At 48.3% G+C, this 19688-nt stretch overlaps 2 protein-coding genes across 2 annotated transcripts in view; one reads left to right on the top strand and one right to left on the bottom strand.

The window, feature by feature from the left end:
* STUM (stum, mechanosensory transduction mediator homolog) overlaps window positions 1-19471 on the bottom strand; it is a 58952-nt gene extending 39481 nt beyond the window's left edge. Inside the window, exon 1 of the mRNA XM_061160169.1 lies at window positions 19157-19471. Within this exon, the coding sequence (XP_061016152.1) occupies window positions 19157-19355 (199 nt within the window). The 5' untranslated portion in view covers window positions 19356-19471. The remainder of the gene's footprint in view (window positions 1-19156) is intronic.
* LOC133069075 (protein Red) lies at window positions 1864-3689 on the top strand. The gene has a single exon (XM_061160168.1). It carries the CDS (start codon window positions 1932-1934, stop codon window positions 3597-3599), a length of 1668 nt encoding a protein of 555 aa, XP_061016151.1. The 5' UTR covers window positions 1864-1931; the 3' UTR covers window positions 3600-3689.
* Window positions 19472-19688: the final 217 nt, after the last annotated feature.

The following is a 19688-nucleotide window of genomic DNA, read 5'->3' as shown; positions in this document are numbered from 1 at the left end:
CTCCAGGGTGAAGGAGGGTGGTGGTTCCCAAGGCAGCGATGATGCTTCCAGCAATCAGAGTCTGCGGAGGGGACCGAGGGTGGGGAGGGATGGGAGGTGGGGGTGAGGGGAAGGTAGAACCGTGGCTTCTGCTGCTGGGGAAGGCGGGGCAGCCCAGAGATCTCTGAGCCAGGGTCCGCGACTGTCCAGGGAGGAACTGGGACTGGTGTCTGTTGATGAAAACCCATAAAGGAAAACATGGAAGGCAGATTCCTGGCCCTGGGGTGGGGGGTGGGGGTGCCACTCAGCACCGTGTCAACACCCCCTCCCTGGCCCACGCCCTCCCCCGACACTCTCAGGAATGTGGCATCTCACAAGCACGAGAGCCATTTGGAAGCTGGACGCCCACGCTTTTCTGGCTTCGTGTACTGGCTGTTCCAGAGCTTCCAGGAGGAAGACTGTGTCAGGAACCAACTTCTTAGCAAAACTGGGCTGTGGGGGGAGCGGGGTGTGGACAGAGGCGGTAGTGGTGCCAAGCTGGTGGCTCAGGTTCCCACGGCCCAGGTGGGGGTCTCTGCCAGTTGGGGTCAGGGCCCATTGACGGAGGTCTGGGCAGGACCAGGAGGACCAACAGGGAGAGTGAAATGCTGCTGTTGTGCAACAGAAGGAGCAGAAGCGGGGTGTTCTCTGAGTCTGGAGAGGGCTGGGTACAGGCAGAGGGAGTGCTGGACTGAAGCTGCGGTCACAGCCAAGCCAGAAGGCGCTGGAAGGGCCAACACCCAACTGCTCTCTTCCCCTGACCCCTGCCAGTGCCTCCCATTGGCCGACACACCTGAGCAGGTGAGGTCACATGGAGGTCAGCCTCCAGGTCAGGGATGGGTGGAGAATGGGTGGCGGGTGGGGGAAGAGGAGGGGGCAGCCTCCTCTCCTGCCCACCTCGGCAAGGGCAAGCCTCACTCAGGCCCCCCGAGCATGAAAGCAGGAGATGAGCCAGGTGGCAGGAGTGAGATGAGCCAGACAGGCTGCTGGAACAGAGCCCCCATTCACTTCCTGACTGACAGGGACATGGTCGTGGGAGCTTAATCTTATTTCATTAACTATCTTGGCACAAACAAGGAGGCAAGAACAATAATCACTTTCCTTTGGATGAGTACAAAGTGGGGCCCATGGTGGTGGGGGTGGGGGGAACACCATTGGGCCAAGGGTGCTGTTACACAGATCTGGAACCAGAAGCCAGGATTTGGGATCGCAGCCTGGCAGGGGCCATGCTCCTTCCCAGCTCATTATCAGCCAGCAGGTGTGGCTGGGATCCTGCTCCATGCTGTGGGCTGGGCCACACTCCAGGGGACACAAGAGAGGAGTAGATGAGGAGACAAGACTAAGCCATGTGATAGGTTTGTTGGTGTTCAATCGCTAAGTCATGTCTGACTCTGTGACCCCATGAACTGCAGCATACCAGGCTCCTCTGTCTTCCACTATCTCTCAGAGTTTGCTCAAATTCATGTCTATTGAGTCAGTGATGCCATCTAACCATCTCGTCCTCTGCCTCCCCCTTCTCCTTTTGCCTTCAATCTCTCCCAGCATCAGGGTCTTTTCCAATGAGTTGGTTCTTCGCATCAGGTGGCCAAATATTGGAGCTTCAGCTTCAGCATCAGTCCTTCCAATGAATATTCAGGGTTGACGTTCCTTAGGATTGACTGATTGGATGTCCTTGCAGTCCAAGGGACTCTCAAGAGTCTTCTCCAATACCACAGTTTGAAATAATCAATTCTTCAGCACTGTCTTCTTTACGATCCAACTCTTACATCTATACATGACTACTGGAAAAACCACAGCTTTGACTATGTCGGCATGTGATAGATTAAAAAACCCAAAGTTTGGGGAAGTTCCCGTAGCGTCTGTGTTGTTACCGGATCCTCGGTGGTTGTTGGGGTTGAAACACCGCGGACGAAATGCCGGAGCGAGATAGCGAGCCGTTCTCTAACCCCTTGGCTCCAGATGGCCACGATGTGGACGATCCTCACTCCTTCCACCAATCAAAACTCACTAATGAAGACTTCAGGAAACTTCTCATGACCCCAAGGGCTGCACCTACCTCTGCACCACCCTCTAAGTCACGTCACCATGAAATGCCAAGGGAGTACAATGAGGATGAAGATCCAGCTGCACGAAGGAGAAAAAAGAAAAGTTATTATGCCAAGCTTCGCCAGCAAGAAATTGAAAGAGAGAGAGAACTAGCAGAGAAGTACCGGGACCGTGCCAAGGAACGACGGGATGGCGTGAACAAAGATTATGAGGAAACGGAACTGATTAGCACCACAGCTAACTACAGGGCTGTGGGCCCCACTGCTGAGGCGGACAAATCAGCTGCAGAGAAAAGAAGACAGTTGATCCAGGAGTCTAAATTCTTGGGTGGTGACATGGAACATACCCATTTGGTGAAAGGCTTGGATTTTGCTCTGCTTCAAAAGGTACGAGCTGAAATTGCCAGCAAAGAGAAAGAGGAGGAAGAAATGATGGAAAAGCCCCAGAAGGAAACTAAGAAAGATGAGGATCCTGAAAATAAAATTGAATTTAAAACACGTTTGGGCCGAAATGTTTACCGCATGCTCTTCAAGAGCAAAGCATATGAGCGGAATGAGTTGTTTCTTCCAGGCCGCATGGCCTATGTGGTAGACCTGGATGATGAGTACGCCGACACAGACATCCCCACTACTCTTATCCGCAGCAAAGCTGATTGCCCCACCATGGAGGCCCAGACCACACTGACTACAAATGACATTGTCATCAGTAAGCTCACCCAGATCCTTTCCTATCTGAGGCAGGGTACCCGCAACAAGAAGCTCAAAAAGAAAGATAAAGGGAAAATGGAAGAGAAGAAACCCCCGGAAGCTGACATGAATATATTTGAAGATATTGGGGATTATGTGCCCTCCACAACCAAGACTCCTCGAGACAAGGAGCGGGAGAGATACCGGGAACGGGAGCGTGATCGGGAGAGAGAGAGAGACCGTGACAGAGAGCGGGAGCGAGAACGAGACCGAGAGCGGGAGCGGGACCGAGAACGAGAAGAAGAGAAGAAGAGGCACAGCTACTTTGAGAAGCCAAAAGTGGACGATGAGCCCATGGATGTTGACAAAGGACCCGGATCTGCCAAGGAGTTGATCAAGTCCATCAATGAAAAGTTTGCTGGATCTGCTGGCTGGGAAGGCACTGAATCGCTGAAGAAGCCAGAGGACAAGAAGCAGCTGGGAGATTTCTTTGGCATGTCCAATAGCTATGCTGAGTGCTATCCAGCCACGATGGATGACATGGCTGTGGACAGTGATGAGGAGGTGGATTATAGCAAAATGGACCAGGGTAACAAGAAAGGTCCTTTAGGCCGCTGGGACTTTGACACCCAGGAGGAATACAGCGAGTATATGAACAACAAGGAGGCTTTGCCCAAAGCTGCATTCCAGTATGGCATCAAGATGTCTGAAGGGCGGAAAACCAGGCGCTTCAAGGAAACCAATGACAAAGCAGAGCTTGATCGCCAGTGGAAAAAGATTAGTGCGATCATTGAGAAGAGGAAGAAGATGGAAGCCGATGGAGTTGAAGTGAAAAGACCAAAATACTAAAATCTCTGGTTCCAACTCCAAGAATAATCTCCACAAGGATTTACTCCCCACTGCTTGCTTTATACAATTCCAAAAAAAAGTTGAAAGATTTTTTTGTGTGTGTGAATGTATATAAATTTTATTGTATAATGTTTTGATCCCATTAAAGTTGGTTAACCTGCAAAAAAAAAAAAAAAACCCAAAGTTTGAGTGATGGGTAGGCCAGCTAGTCCAAAAGAGTAAATAAATTCTCAATTTTAATGCATATTCTACCTGTCAACCCTATCCTCCCCCTCCAGTCTGTGTTCACCCTCTTCAGACTTACACTAAAAACCAGGTGCATCTCCCCCATGGTTGGTGGTGGTGCCAATGCCCTGACGCCTAGGGGTGGTGGGTGACGGACTCCATGCAGAATATGAAACGATGGGATGCAAACAGCCCTGGGGAGATGTAACTGCTCACTCCTTCCTTCCTGGGTCTTCCTTTAAGGAATGTGTGAGTCTACCTCCAAGTCCTTACATCCTGGCACAGGGCAGACCAGCTCTTAGTCCTCAGGGGAACCCACGCAGGAACACTGATAGTACCTTGTGGGAGGTTCTGCATTAAGCTCAGAGGAGAAGCCGGCAGGGAAAATAAAACACACAGCCATCCCACCCAAGTGTGGGCCCAAGCAATCAGGCATCTTGCGAAGGTCATGGCTTTTCTTTGCTTTTCTTTACCCCAAACCGATTCCCAAGCCCCAGGGTGAGGCACCTCTCCTCAGAATGGACTCAAGAGTCCAGAGACCACAGGCACTGAGGCCCCAGACCTTGGAAACCTGACCACGCCCAACCTGGGAATTTTCGTACATCAGCCACTGTCCCGCTTTCTGCCTTGAACCACAGAACCCCAGCTGTAGGGCCTAAGATGGTTATGTTTACTTTTCTCCTCCTGAGTCAGGCCACAGCGCGATCCCTGGAAAGATTCCACTTCTACGTTCAATCCATATGACCTCTCAGAGCAGCCCAGGCTGAAGGGCGAAGGGCGGCTCTCCCATGCCCTTCTAGCGTGGTGCAATCATTGATTGTTGGCTTGAGGCTGGTTTCTTTGAGATCCACAAGTGATTCTTGGACTTCACACTGAGATGTCAAAAAGAGGAATTACCAATACCAGAAAGACTTCTCCAAAATAGCTCTGCAGCATTGGGACCTACTCCAGCTCCGGCTGAAGCACTCAGATGCCTGACGGGCCCCCAGGGAAGGCTGGGAAGGCAGCCGGTCAGTCTCAACCAGCCACTGCTGGGCAGGCCAGTTGTGCCTGCCCACCGGCCCCAGCCTCCCCAGAAACTCGCTTCATTATAACCAAGCCTGTATTTCCTGATTGATGTGCTGACAGAGCAGAGGAATGACTCACACTTCCAAATGGCTGCAGTAAGCTTCTGCACCACCTTGGGGTTTTAATGTTTGGCATTCCTGAGAAAATCCCTCTTGGGGGTCTGGGGCCTGCAAGCCAAGGCCACCTCGTACCATGACTTTTTTCCCCATGGCCCCAGGTGGTCCCTGACTGAGGCAGAGCTGGTAGACCTCAAGTGAAGGAAAGCACTCACACTGGGTGTAGCCACCTGGCTTTAGGTGCAGCTGCTATACCCAAACTATATGAGTTCAGAACGTTCGACTTTGAACTGTGTAATTTTTAACTTCTTATTTTAAAATACTTTCAAACCTAACATAAAAGTTTCAAGAATAATACAGAAAAATCTTGTCTCCCCTTTACCCAGATTACCAGTTTTTTAACACTGGACTAGATTTGTTTTGTCCTTCTCTCTCTTTATCTTTACATATTATTATCTTTTTTTCTGAACCATTTGTAAACAGGCTGCATACATCATGGTTTTTTATTCCTTAATACTTTAGTGTGTTTCCAAAGACAAAGTATTCTCTTAGGTTTCCACAGCACTGTTACCAATTTTAGGAAACATAATATGGATACAATGTTTTTTTCTAATCTACAGTCCATATTCCAATTTTGTCAATTGTCCCAGTAATGTCCTTATTGGTATTCTTTTTCCCTCCAATACAGAATCCAATACCCTTAAAATTATACCTTATACTTAATGATCATGCTTTTTTGTATCCTTTAATCTTTCACAGTGATGATATTGTGAAATACCACATGACAGGTATTTTGTAGAATGTCCCTCAATTTGGGGCTTATCTGATATTTCCTCATGAATAGATTTAGTATTATGCACCCCTGGTTAGAATGCCACAAAAGTAATGTTGCGTCCCTCTCAGGATATCACGTCCAGAGGCATGCAATGTCTGTCTGTCCATCCTTGATGATGCTAGTTTTTTAAATAGCTTTATGGAGATATAAGTCACATGCCGTGGCATTCACTTATTTAATCATGCAATGGCTTTCAGCATATTCAGATGGTGTCACCACCACCACTGATCAATTTTAGAACGTTTTTGTCACTCCCAAAAGAAACCCTATACTCATTACCAATTATTGCCCCTGACCTCCCAACCACATCACTCCTCCCCCACAACTATTTCCTGTCTCTACGGATTGGCCTATTCTGGACATATCATACAAATGGAATCACATAGTGTACGGTCCTTTGTGACTGGCTTCTTTCATCTAGCAGGTTTTCAAGGTCCAGGTAATGTTATTTTGTTCACCCAGCTAAGAGGCTGTCTGGTTTCTCCACTGTATGATTCTTCCTCTTGCAATTAAGAAGCACTCTGTAGAGAAACACTCTAAGATCATGCAGATATCCTGCTTCTCATCAAAATATCCCCCTAGATTTAATTTGATGGCTATTGCCCAAACAAATCTTTATTAAAATGGTTTACTAAGATTAATTGCCTCCCCTGCTCCCCCCTCCCTCCCCACCTACACGTAGCCATCGTTGGCTGCTGACCAGGCTCATCCCAGTCCCATGGTGGCTGTCCTCAATGAATCTGCCAGAGCAAGCCCTCTGGCCCAGTGATGGGGAGGCCAGCATCCTGCCTCTGCCCCACATCCCTCTCCTAAGTAGCTGAACACCTAGGACCCTCAAGAGACACACTTGCTGTGGCACAGCCCTCCTCTAGTCCCGTCTCAGACCTGGGAACTAAATCCCTTCCTTCTGAGCCAGGAAGGCTAAGAACTGACATGAACGCCCGTGTCCCTTGGGAAAGGGACACACTTACCAGGTTAAGGGAGTGAGGATGTGCTCTCGACCCCACCTCACACCCAGAAGTCAGCCGCACACACATCTCCCCTCCGACAAGTGCCTACAGGACCCTGCCAGGTGCTGTGGGAGGTGGAAGGCGATACAGCATGGCCCCACCCTTCAGGGAGATGATTCAGGTACAAAGGTTAAGACAACAGAAGAACAGAATTTAAGGGAAACAAGAGAAATGTCCTAAATGCCCTGACAGTCCCAGGAAGGAGGAGCACCCCACATGGGAATGGTCAAGAAGGGCTTGGAAGAGCAGGGCATTGGAGATGGGCCTGGGAGGTGGGCAGGATTTAGACCTGATGGTGTGGGAGGATGCTCCAGGCAGGGGTACAGAGGGGCACCATAAAACCATGTGGTTCAGTTTGACTAAATTAAAGGGAGGGAAAGACGAAGTGAAGTTTGTTGAATCCTGGTGAGTCCAAGGTGGAATGTGAACTTAGTCCGTGGACAATAGAGAGCTATTGCAGGTTTCAGAGAAGCAGAAGGAAATGGGCAGAGCTGAGCTATGGGCAGAGATGGGCTTCATCTGCTAACATAGAAATTCTATTAAAACCATAGGCGCACTGGGCTGTAGCCCAGGAAGACCCACATCCATCTGAGGTGCTATGGGCGTGCCTTTCTGCCGCCTGGCTGAAGGGTGACTCTTCTCAGGCCCGTGCAACATCCACGACCAGGGCCAGAGCCCATGTGTCCTCAGGAAGAGGGGACATTTCCACCTCAGAAACGGCCCACGTTTCAACTTCTACCACCGGTGTGGTGTTTTTGTGTTTTCACTGAGAAAGTTTTCCTTCTTGGTGAGATGTTTCTTTTTAAAACAAAACAGAAAATAAAACATGAAAACCTCCCAAACAATGTTTGTTCCGGAAGCCTCCAGGTGGCTGGCGTCTCGCCCATCTGGGCCTCGCGTTCTGAGACGCGGATCCCTGACTAGCAGAACGTGGAGGCAGTCATGACCAAAAGGTGCCCCAACAATCTCCCTTCCTCAGAAGCACCTGCCTGAAGGTGTTCCTGTCACAGGAAGCTTCCAAGGTTCTAAACAGAAAGTGGCCAAATGGTGAGACTGGAAGGCAGGACAGGGAAAGGAGCAAGAGGCTCTGAATTTGCTAAAAAAGCACTGAGCTGCCCATGCTGAAAGTGATATTTACAGTATGTAGCTATATCTCAGTAAAGCTTATGAGGGGGAAAGGCTGGGGCAGTGAGAAGAAGGGACTCTGGGTGATGGGACTGGATGTGGTCACTGACGAGTCACGTGTTGTCCCTTGCAGCCCTCATCAGTCTTTATAATACCTGCACACTCGTTTAATTTGACAAATAAGTAATTAACCCTCTAGTATAGGGCTTCCCAGGTGGTACAGTGGTAAAGAATGTCTGCCGATGCAGGAGACTCTGGAGACGTGTGTTCGATCCCTGGGTTGAGATCTCCTGGAGAAGGAAATGACAACCCACTCTAGTATTCTTGCCTGGAAAATTCCATAGACAAAGGAGTCTAGCAGGTTATAGTCCATGGGGTTGCAAAGAGTTGGACACAACTGAGCACACATGTGAGCTCACACACACACACACACATACACACACGCGCGCATGCGCCAGGCACCAAGGTGGGCAGGAAGGCCTGGGGCTGGGTAAAGTGATGTGAGATTGTGGGTAAAAGCCTTGGGTCCTGGAGGAGGCCTGTCCTCTGTAAACTGAAGTGGTCAGATGGCCCTAAAGCTTTCTGACCCTGGGAAAGGTGGACCATTTTCTTTATTGAAGTTTCAGGACAAGTGACAGGCTCTTCTCCGCAAACACCAAATCATTCTCGGCTTCAGGGTTAAACTCATTCAGTAAAGATCAAAGCCTACAGAAGGCCTGGCCATGGACCCTACACATTCCAGGTTCTAGGACAGCCCTAGTCTCATGTCATTTTATTCTTTTCAAGAAAAATGACTTATTCAATGAACTTAAGACCTTTAATAAAATAAACGCATATAAGTATCCATCACCAGACAAATGGATGAAGAAGATGTGGTATGTATATACGATGGAATATTACTCAGCCATGAGAAAAGAATGAAATATGCCATTTGCAGCAACATGGATGGACCTAGAGATTATCATACTAAGCGAAGTAGGTAAGAAAGAGAACAACAAATACTGTATGATATCACTAATATGTGGAATCTAAAATACAACACAAATGAACATATCTATCAAACATATCCACCAGACAGAGAACAGACTTGTGGTTTCATGGGGGGTGTGCACAGGATTGGGAGTTTGGGATTAGCAGATACAAACTATTAAATATAGGATGGATAAACAGCAAGGTCCTACTGTATAGCTCAGAGAACTATATTCAGTATCTTCTGATAAACCATAATGGAAAAGAATGTGAATCATTTTTCTGTACAGCAGAAATTCACACAACATTGTAAATCAATTATACTTCAATAAAGTTAATTTTAAAAATGAAATTCTGTCATTTTCAACAGTGTGGATTGACCTGAAGGTTATTATGCTTAATGAAATGTCAACGATAAATACTGTAACATTATCACTTATATGTGAAATCTAAAAAAAGAAATGAACATAACAAAACAGAAACACAGAGGGAACAAACTAGTGGTTATCAGTGGAGAGAGGGAAAGGCAGAGGAGCAAGACAGGGGTAGGGGATTAAAAGATACAAACTACTATGTATAAAATAAGCTACAAGGATGTATTGTACAGCACAGGGAATACAGCCAAGACTTTGCAATAACTTTAAATGGAGTATAATCTATAAATATGCTGAATCACTATTTTGCATACCTGAAACTAATATAATATTATAAATCTACTATACTTCAATAAAAATACACTCTCCCAAGGCCAAGCCTACCTCTTGCCCAGGTGATGGGGTTTCAAGGCTACAAACCACCAATATGGCCTCTAAGATGAATGAATGGTTTCCTTGGACTCATGAACTGGGAAGTTTAAGCACAAACCTAAGAACTGCCCAACTTTTATCGTAAGATAATCAGGTAAAACTTATGGGGTATTTGTGTGTGTGCCTGTGTGTGTGCGCACACTTGCATGCACACTCACACACCAACCTGATGCTCCCACAGCCTTTTAGCAAATGGTAAAGTTGTCCTCAGAGACATGTGCCTCGCAGAGGCCCAGGATTTGGGGGTTATAATGCAGAACCTTCTCAGAAATAGTAAACCAAGCCCTAGAGGCCAGGCACTGTTCCTCCCTCGCCTCCAGCATGTCAAGTGTGTGAGATCGGCAGGGCCCAGCAGGAGGTCCCAGGTCTTGGCTCTGAGCTACATGGGACCAGAGGTTGATAAAGCCTGCCCTGCTTAGGGCTCGGCTGCCCGCCCTAATGACACTGAGAGGAAAACTCCAGGACTGATCTTGGAAACAAAGGAAATTTTGTTCATGTTAACTGGTAGTGATAACCCCCTTTCTGACCATGGAATGCTTTGTGGTTAAATAGCACACAATAGCCTTGTGAGATGGTTGAGTAGGGGTTATTTCCATTTCACAGATGGGGAAACAGGCTCAGACAGGAAGGGGCTCGGAACTACACACACATGAAGAACCAGATCTAGCTCTGGGGCCTCCTAACTCCCTGGGGCTTTGTGAATCTGACGCACTAGAGATGTGACTTAGTCCAGTGCCCTCCAGGTCACCCGCTGCATTTACCCTTCCCCTTGACCTGTACATTGCAGGACCGCTTACAAGCCAATGTATAAAAGTCACTGTGTCAAGTGACACCTGTTCAGCGAGTCTCCTGTGGGACATATCCCTTCGTGGGTGGGGTCAAAGCCTGGGCAGTGACACTTTGAGGAGTGACCAGGTCAGGTTCAACAACATGAATTGCATCCACGTTTCTTCTGAGATGTTGCAAGAATCGGAGCTGCTGTGGGGAGCAGACATGGTCAGTCAGCAGGTGATCCTGAGGAAGTTTGTGTTAGACTCAAGTGTAGACCCAGGAGCGTGCCGAGCAGAGGAGAACTGACTCGGTGCCTTCTACAGCATGCCCCTCCTGCTGTTGGCAGGTCTGTGCTCCAGCTGAGATGTTTGATAGGGACAGTGCTCTTAAGGAACACAAACTCGCCAAAGAAAGGAAGTCTGGGGAGGACAGAGAAAGCCACACTTTTAAGATCATCTGGAAGGTGTTATGGGCTAAACTGTGTCCCCTCTGAAGTCCTAACTCCCAGTACCTCTGAACGTGACTGTGTTTGGAGATAAGGTCTTTAAAGAGGTAAATAACTGAAATTGAGGTTTTTAGGATGGGCTCTAACTCAATATGACTGGTATCCTTGTAAGAAGAGAGATGTGGACACAAAGACACACAAAAGGAAGATCCTGTGAAGACACACAGAAAAAGTGGTCACCTACAAGCCACGGAGAGATAACTCAGGAGAAACCAATGCTGCTAACACCTTGATCTTTGACAGTTTCTCTTCTTTAAGCCACCCGGTCCATGGTATGTGTCATGGCAGCCCGAACAAACCAATACAGGCCTCAGTGAGCTGGTGACATTTGAGCAAAGATAGAGGATATGAACAAGGAATCCACATAGATGTCTGTAGAACAAGTACTCCAACAAATGCAAAAGCCTTGAGGTGAGAAGATGCTTCCGACGTAGTCGGGAAATAATGAAGAGGCCAGTGGGCTGGAGTACAGTAAGCAAGAAGGAGAGATGAAATCAGAAAGACAGTGGGAGAGAGGCTGTCCCCCACACCACAATGGTGCTGTGTTATCCAATATGACGGCCACCGTGGCTAGTAGGCACTTGAATGGGGTTAGTCCAAACTGAGATTCAATGCCAGTGTAAAATTCACAACAGATTTTTGAAAACCTAGTACACAAAAAAAAGAAGCATAAAATATCTTGTCAATAATTTTTATATTGATATGCATTGAAGGATAAAATTTTGGATACACTCAGTTAAGTACAGTATACTAATAATTTCACCTTTTTCTTTTTTATAATATAGGTACTAGAAAATTTTAGATTATACTTGTGGCTCATGTTGCATTTCTTTTGAAAATTTCTGGCCTAGGGTCTGATGGCTCATGACAAGGACATGAGCTTTTACTTGAATGATATGAGAACCACTGGAGGGTTTCCAAGTGACAGGATCTGATTCACTTGGATTTTTAAAAGGATCGCTCTTACTGCCGTATTGAGGACAGACTATGAACAAGGTCAGTAAAGGCAAGCAGCCCATTAAGAGGCCATTGCATTCCGGAGAAGATGGAGGACTGGCCCAGCAAGGCAGCCACAAGGTAGGCAGAAATGATCAGATACTGACTATATTTTGAAAGCAGAGCCAAGTATTTCCTGACAGACTGGGCGTGGGGTATGAGAAAAAGAGGAGTCAAGGATGAATCCCAGACTCTGGCCTGAGCTACTGGAAGGATGCCATTGCTGAGACGGGGAAAGATGAGGGAGAAGCAGATTTGGGGAAGAAAATCAGAAGGCTTGTTTTGGATCAGTTAAGTCTATGATGCCCTTTGGTTTCCAAGGAGAGATGTTGAGAAGAAGTCAGGTGGATATAAGAGTCTGGAGGTCAGGGGAGAGTCTGAGCTGGAGATCTGGATCTGGGAGTTATCATCATGAGGATTTAATTTGAAGCCAGGAGACTGAGCGAGAACATCAGAGGGGTGAGTGGGGGTGGAAAAGAGAACAAGATCAAAGAGAAAATCAAGATCAAGAAGATTGAGTGCCTGGGGATCTCCCAAGTTTAAAAGCTGATGAGATGAGCAAAGGAAATGGAGACGGATTCACAAGGTATAAAGACAACTAGGGAATGTTGTGTTCCAGAAGCCAAGTAAAGACAGTGTTTTCAAGGAGGGAGTGAGCAATTGTGTCCTATGCAACTGCAAAGTGTGGGAAGATGAAGACAGAAATGACCACTGGATTCAGCAAATTTGGAGGAGACTGGTGATCCTGATAAGCACAGTTTAGGCAAGTGATGGAGGTAAAAACATGCTTAGAGTGGGTTGAAGGGGGATTGATGACAACAAATTTAGACAACCTTCCAGGGAACTGCACCATAAAGGGGAACAGAGAGGTGGGCAATGGGCAGAGGTAAGGGTAGGATCAAGAGAGCCTATTTTTAAAAGATGAGAGACAATTTCAGTATGTATATGTGCTAAGAATGAGTCATTCAACAAAAGAAGATTGATGATATCAGAAAGAGTGGCAACACTTCTGGTGTTTTCCTAATCTCCAAAGTATGCTTGTATTGCGTTTTCTGTCTTATCAACTATAGATGTCATTTATTGACTTTCTGCTATGATGTGTGAGAGCTAGCTTACTTTTATCATTCCTTATTCCTTTCCACTCTTATCCCAACATGACCCCATTGTCCTGATACATTACTATTTCAGTGCATCTGCTGATTTCCTTGGTAGCCTTTATTTCTTGGTCTATCAACTTCAGACAGCATGTCTTGATCACTTACTTCCTATGAGAGTATTCATACCTCTACCCTACCCTCTACACATTAGTCAGTTGTGGTAGGTTGTGTTGGGAAATAACAACACTAACACAACAGCAGAAAAATCTCAGTGACTCAGGTTTATTTCTCACTCATGTGACAGGTCATGCCCTGCTTCTGCTGTCTTCTTTATTCTGAGAACCAGGTAGAAGAGCACATCTGAGACCTGCCATTCTCATGAGAGAAAGAAAAGAACAATGGCAGAACCTCACAATGCCTCTGAAAATGTCTGCTCAGGCCCAGCATATGTCACTTCCACTCACTCAGTTGGCCAAAGTGAGTCACATGGCCAGGCCTGATAACATTGGGCAGGGAAGGAAATAGTCTCCTCCCACAGGAATCATGGCATTAAGTGGGTATGTGACATCATCTTTCAGTTCAGTCGCTCAGTTTTGTCCAACTCTTTGCGACCCCATGGACTGCAGCATGGCAGGCTTCCTTCTCCATCACCAGTTCCCAGAGCCTACTCGAATTCACGTCCGTTGAGTCGGTGATGCTGTCCAACCATCTCATCCTCTGTTATCCCCTTCTCCTCCCACCTTCAATCTTTCCCAGCATCAAGGTCTTTTCCAATGAGTCAGTTCTTCATATCAGGTGGTCAAAGCACTGGAGTTTCAGCTTCAGCATCAGTCCTTCCATTGAATATTTAGGACCGATTTCCTTTAGGATTGAGTGGTTGGATCTCCTTGCAGCCCAAGGGACTCTCAACAGTCTTCTCCAACACCACAGTTCTAAAGCATTAATTTTTCAGCGCTCAGCTTTCTATATAGTCCAACTCTCACATCCATACATGACTAATGGAAAAACCATAGCTTTGACTAGATGGACCTTTGTTGGTAAAGTAATGTCTCTGCTTTTTAATACGCTGTCTAGGTTGGTTATAGCTTATCTATAAAGTCACAGCTTATCTTTCAGTGGGTAAATGGAAATAACAATTTATTCTATCACAGTTTACCTGTCAATTTCTATAAGCTGTTTTTTTTTTTAAACTTTATATTGCCAAGGGAAAAAATGTTACATCCACCTTTATAGCTATTATTAAGTAGCCTTCAGGGCTTTGCCTGTGGTTGGTTTTAGAAGTTAAAAACCACTGAGATGCATTTATACCATTATGACTAAGCAAATACTCTTCACTACAGAATCAAAGAGACCCATATTGTGCACCACTGTTCACAGACAGACTCTATGCACTTAAAAGAGCCTTTCTTATATTCCACCACTTGCCTAAAACCAGGTCACAGTTTGATTTGCTTCCTATTTAAGCTATACCTTTAATACAGTGTTTTTTTGTTTTTCCCAAAGTTGTTATTTTTTTCTTTTTTTTAAATTGTTGATAGAAGAAACATCTGCCTTCTACATCATATCCCTAATATCCTCAAACTCTTTCTCATTTTGTGTTTGGAATCTTCTGTTCTTTTTGAAGCCTACTGACTTCCTGATGTAATTGGGTAGGTTGCTTCACTTGGAGATCTTAATACTTTTACATAGCTTTTTGTCTTTCCTGCAGTTACTAATTGCCTTCTGTTTTTCTTGCTTTCTGTTTTGTATCACCACTTTAATCTCTGACAGTGTACCAATGATACACTCTACTCTGTGGAATGTCCCCTTCTCCCATCTTCCTCAGAAACCTCATTCCTGGAGCCTTCTGCTCTCCTACAGCAATGAAGATGGACTGCCCTCCAGGCTTGCTGAACAATTTTATCCTGGGCTGCTTTTCACGGCTGCTCTCAGTTGGATACACTCTTCCCTGGATCTCATACCTTCTTTTTTGGTTTACTCTCTTGTTTTGCTGAGATACATCCTCAAATGATTTCCTTAAAAAGATTGACTAGGATGTAAACTTCCTTGGTTCTTTCACTCTTGGGACTGCCTCACTTCTATATAAAATAAAGGCCTTGGACCAGACGATCTCTAATGCCTATGCAAGGAATATAATTCTGGTTGGTCAGTGTGCATTCTATAAATAGTATACTATATCAAGGAGAGACTTTAAATGGTTCTTGCTCTAAGGAACTTACAATCTACTTGGATAGACAAAGAATAAACTCTTGTAACAGTAATAAAAAGGTAACAATACAAAAGATGCCACAAGGCAGGGCATGACTCATCATCAGGCTCAGACTTAAAGGAAAGAGAGAGAAGCTGAGCCAGCCTGTGACGTGCTGACCAGGAAAAGGAGATCTTAGCTGAGTACCAAAGAGCAGGCAATATATTAGGGGGGGATTAATTATTTATGAATATTCAACAGTAGATTAATAGCCAACATTAACCTGATGGAATAGTTAACAGACAGTGAAAATTCTCCTCTGTCCCACTTTCCCTGCCACAGAGTTATCAACATTTTCATTTCACCAAGTCAATCAAGATAGAAACAATTTTCAAATATGAAAGTATAGTTTTTCTCATAAACAAATAGATAAACCCTTTGGCCACTGTGGGGCATAACAGTGAACTTCCACTACATGTATGAGCAATTGTGTATACTTATAAATGCCATACCTGTTGGACTATGAAAGTATTAGCCATGGTCTTTGTTAGGAGAGTTTCACTGAACAGGAAACTACCATCATCCACTTTTCAAATTCATTTTGTATTGTTCCAATGAGGATCCAGAATGACCATAAATCACTTCCCCTTCCCATTGACTCCCCAAGAGAGGAAACATCCCTCTAATGGTATGTTACCCCAACAGTCCTTCTGCTTGGACCAAGGCAGCACCAGGAAATTGTAAGGACTGGGCTTCTCCATGGTGGGTCCTGCAGACTGGATGAACCTGAAATGCTGTCAGAGAAAAATGGTGCCTTCATTCAGCCCAGCACTGGCACACCCATCCCATTTGCGAATGAGGAGAACACTTGCAGTCAAGGAAGTTTCCAGAAAAAAGAAGAGCTCTTCGGACCCATGCTGCTACCAGTTTCCAGAGAGCAGGAGTGATGTGAGGATGGCAAGTGCTTGGAGCCACATGATGGAAACTCTTAGCACGGTCTAACCTAATACTACTCCTTCTGGGAGGCATCCTCTGAACCCCCATCCCAGCCCTGGAAGAATCAATTACTGCCCAAATACTGTTCCTGCTGCCATTATAGCAACAACAAATTTAAACAACGTTTGCATCAGTCTTCCTCAACAATCTATGACATCTTGACTGATTTATTCATCATCACATCCCCAGTGCCAGGCACGCAGTGGGTGCTCTGTGTTTGTCGAATGAAAGAGTGAACAGATTAAAAGAAGCTTCATTTCCTCAAAGGGCAGGGCCAGACATGAATATTCAGTTTTCACAAGAGCATCAGATAAGCTGGAGGACCTGGAGAAGTGGATCTGAGCTAAGGGAAATTTTTCTAAGTGCTGGGGACATTCAAACCCCAACAGGGTCAGTTGGAGGGAGATTTTGCCTGTGCTGTTTTGTTGTCCAGGATTCCACTGCAGGCCAAGGGAAGCAGAGAGGTCAATAAATACTCAGAAGAAAGGTCCCAGAGGGCACCCCACCCCCATACACCAGAGATGGGACCAGTGCTCAGCTCTGCAGAGGGTCAAAGAGCAAGAGGGACCCACGGTCTCCAGAACACTCTCTAATGGCCAGCCCCAGAGCTTTATGTAATCTCATTTTATCCTCCCAGCATCCCGGAGGGAGAGGCATCCCTGACTGACAGATGAGAAATACCAGCAAAGATCAAGAACTCCCTTCAGTGTGGGGTGGGGGTGGGGGTCAGGGGCCCATGCACCCAGTCAGTTGTACAACGACAGCCAATACAAAACAATAAAATGCCTGGATTTTCAGTCACTGAAAATTCAGAAGTCTGTGTACCCATGGCTCACCTCAGCCTGTTTTATTACTTTTGTAGTTTGCTTTCTCTCTCTCTCTCTCTCTTTCTTTTATTCTGGCTTCTTAGAAAGGTTTCTTACAAAAATCCCATAGGATTCTGATCTAACAATAACAGCAATAAAATGTTATCAAGGGCACGGGCATGCATGCTCAGTCATGTCTGACTGTGATCCTCTGGACCGTAGCCGGCCAGGGTCCTCTGTCCATGGGATTCTCTAGTCAAGAATACTGGAGTGGGTTGCCATTTCCTCCTCCAGGGTATCTTTCCAACCCAGGGATGGAACCTCATCTACTGTGCCTCCTGCATTGGTAGGTAAGGTTTTTTTTTTATCACCCAGCCACCTATGTAAAGAGAGAAAAACTGGGGGAAAAGGGGGAGGAGTTGGCAGGAGGGCAGGGGGTGTGGCAGCGGGTCTAAGGGTGGGAAGGGGACCTAGTCAGGCAGACCCAGGAGGTGCCCAGATGAACAGGGCTGTGGCCTGACCCAGCAGAGACTCGATGTAGCTCTGCCCACCTGGCACCAATGGGCTTCTTTCCTCAAAGACCATAAGATGGCATTTACCTCACCACTTAAAGAAAAGGAGAATCAAGACACATCCCTGCCAGTGATCTTCACATCCCCAGAGAGATGGACTGGCAGTGTGTTTTTCACTCCAGCAGGTGGGAATTTCTGACACAGCTAAATTAGCCTCGGCTTCCCTTCTCACAGGGTCTGCACGTGCACAGACAGCCGGCCTGATGCCACCAACCAGGCTGCTGAAGGCAGCCACAAGCGGACTCCCAACTGAAGGCCACCTAGCCGTCTGCTCAGACACATAGACTTCTCCAGCAGCATCCCCCCCACCTCCCCCCTCGGGGGCAGAAAGATGAGCAGGAAGGGGAAAGTGAACCCGACCTGCGTTGGTGGGTGTGATCTTGGCTATCAGCACCCCAGAAACCCCTGCAAAGCTGGTTAAGAGCGGGGCCGTGAGAAAGGCCAAAGCAAAACAGAAAGCCACTTCTAGCTGACCTCTGTTCTTGGGAACTTGGAGCCTTGCAGCGGCAAGCTTTTCTCCTGGGCACAGAGGTGCCTGCCTCTCCAGTCCCGCGCGGAATTGGAGGGTGGGGTGCTCTTAGCTCGGAAGAACAGCCGGTGCCAAGTTGGCAAGCTGGGTGTGAGCGGGGAGGGGATGCAGACAAGATTTGGGTGTGGGGTTAGGAGAGGGAGGGTCAAGAAAACTTCGCATTTCCTCCCTTTATGCCCCCACTGGGCACTCCTATCTCTGTGATGGGCCTCTGTTTTAAAATCTGGGACACTGGTGCCATCAGAGACCGTCCAGGCCGCCAAAGTCCGACACCCGCGGGCGCTCCACGTTCTCAGGAACGGAAGCGATGGGGGGGGGGGGGGTAGTTATGGGGTCAGCTCTGGCCAAGTGCGGTTCAAAGCCACAGGCATCTAAACTAATAAAATCGTCCCCCTTCGCTTCTGTGTCCTGCGGGGGTGCTGTTGGAATCGCCAGGACGCCGGAAGGCGGTGGAGGAGACTGGCTAAAGAGCTCTCGCCCCCACACGCCCCTCACCGCGCGAAGGCAGGCGGGGCTGAGGGGTGTCTTCTGTCCCAACTCATCTCCCTTTTTCCCCCAGCTCGACCAGACTTCTCCAATGCCCAGGAGCTTGGTCATCCCCACCCGCGGCCCCAACGCTGGTCTTGCTGGGGCCCCGCGCCCCTCGGAGGATGGAGCTCGTGGGAGGGCGCGCGCGGCGGAGAGAAGAGGCAGGATTAGCGGGGCCGAGAGAGCCGCCCGGGCGGCTTGCGAGCAGACTCCAACATTCCCGTCAAAGTTTCTGGCTCCTCGAGGCCGGATCACCTGGCTCCCAGGTCGGAGGTGAAAGGCGTGTCAGGGAGCCCTGCTCCTCCCTCCGGGCGCCCCCTCCACGCGCTTCTGCCACCTGCCAGAGGGCGCTAGGAGCGCCGGCGCGGCACTTGCAGCCCGTGGGCGCGGCCCGAGGGTCCCTCCCTAACCCCTCCGCTGCCGCCCTCAGCTCCCGGGGCCCGGGGCGCAAGGGGTCGCGGCCGTCGCGTCTTACCCAGTCCCGGCACGAAAGTGTTGAGGAAGAGGCAGATGACGGCCACCGGGAAGGGCATGTAGGGGATGGCGGCGCGCAGGGGGCCCTTCTTCTCGCGGACTTGCACCACCACCCCGCTGGACGAGGACGCCCCCCGCTCCGCCGCCGCCACGGCCGCCGCCGCCGCCGCCGTCTCGGCGTCCTTGTGCGAAGGCTCCATGGCCGGGCGAGCTCCCCTCCCCGGGAGCCCGGCTGCCGCGGCCGGGGCTGCCGCCCAATGCACAGGGGGCGGGTGGCGGGCGGCTTTCCGGGCCCTGGGATCCGCGCCGAGCTCAGGCGGCCAGCGCGCTCCGGGTGCGGCGCGGCTCGCCCGGAACCCCGCACGCCCGCGTCCCCACGCGCCCGGCCCTCTGCCGCGCGCTCGGCTGCGCTCCCACACCCCCGGCGGAGGGGCGGGGAGGGCGGCGTGACACCCGGTGACAGCGCTCCGACGCCCCTCCCCGCGAGGCCCCTTCCCCGCCCTCCCTTCCGCTCCCCCACATCCCCCCGCCCC

The sequence above is a fragment of the Dama dama genome, chromosome 14 (genome assembly GCF_033118175.1).
Source record: "Dama dama isolate Ldn47 chromosome 14, ASM3311817v1, whole genome shotgun sequence".
In the NCBI taxonomy this organism is placed as follows: Eukaryota; Metazoa; Chordata; class Mammalia; order Artiodactyla; family Cervidae; genus Dama; species Dama dama.
Note: the sequence above shows the minus strand (reverse complement) of the source record. Positions and strands in the feature narration are given on the sequence as shown.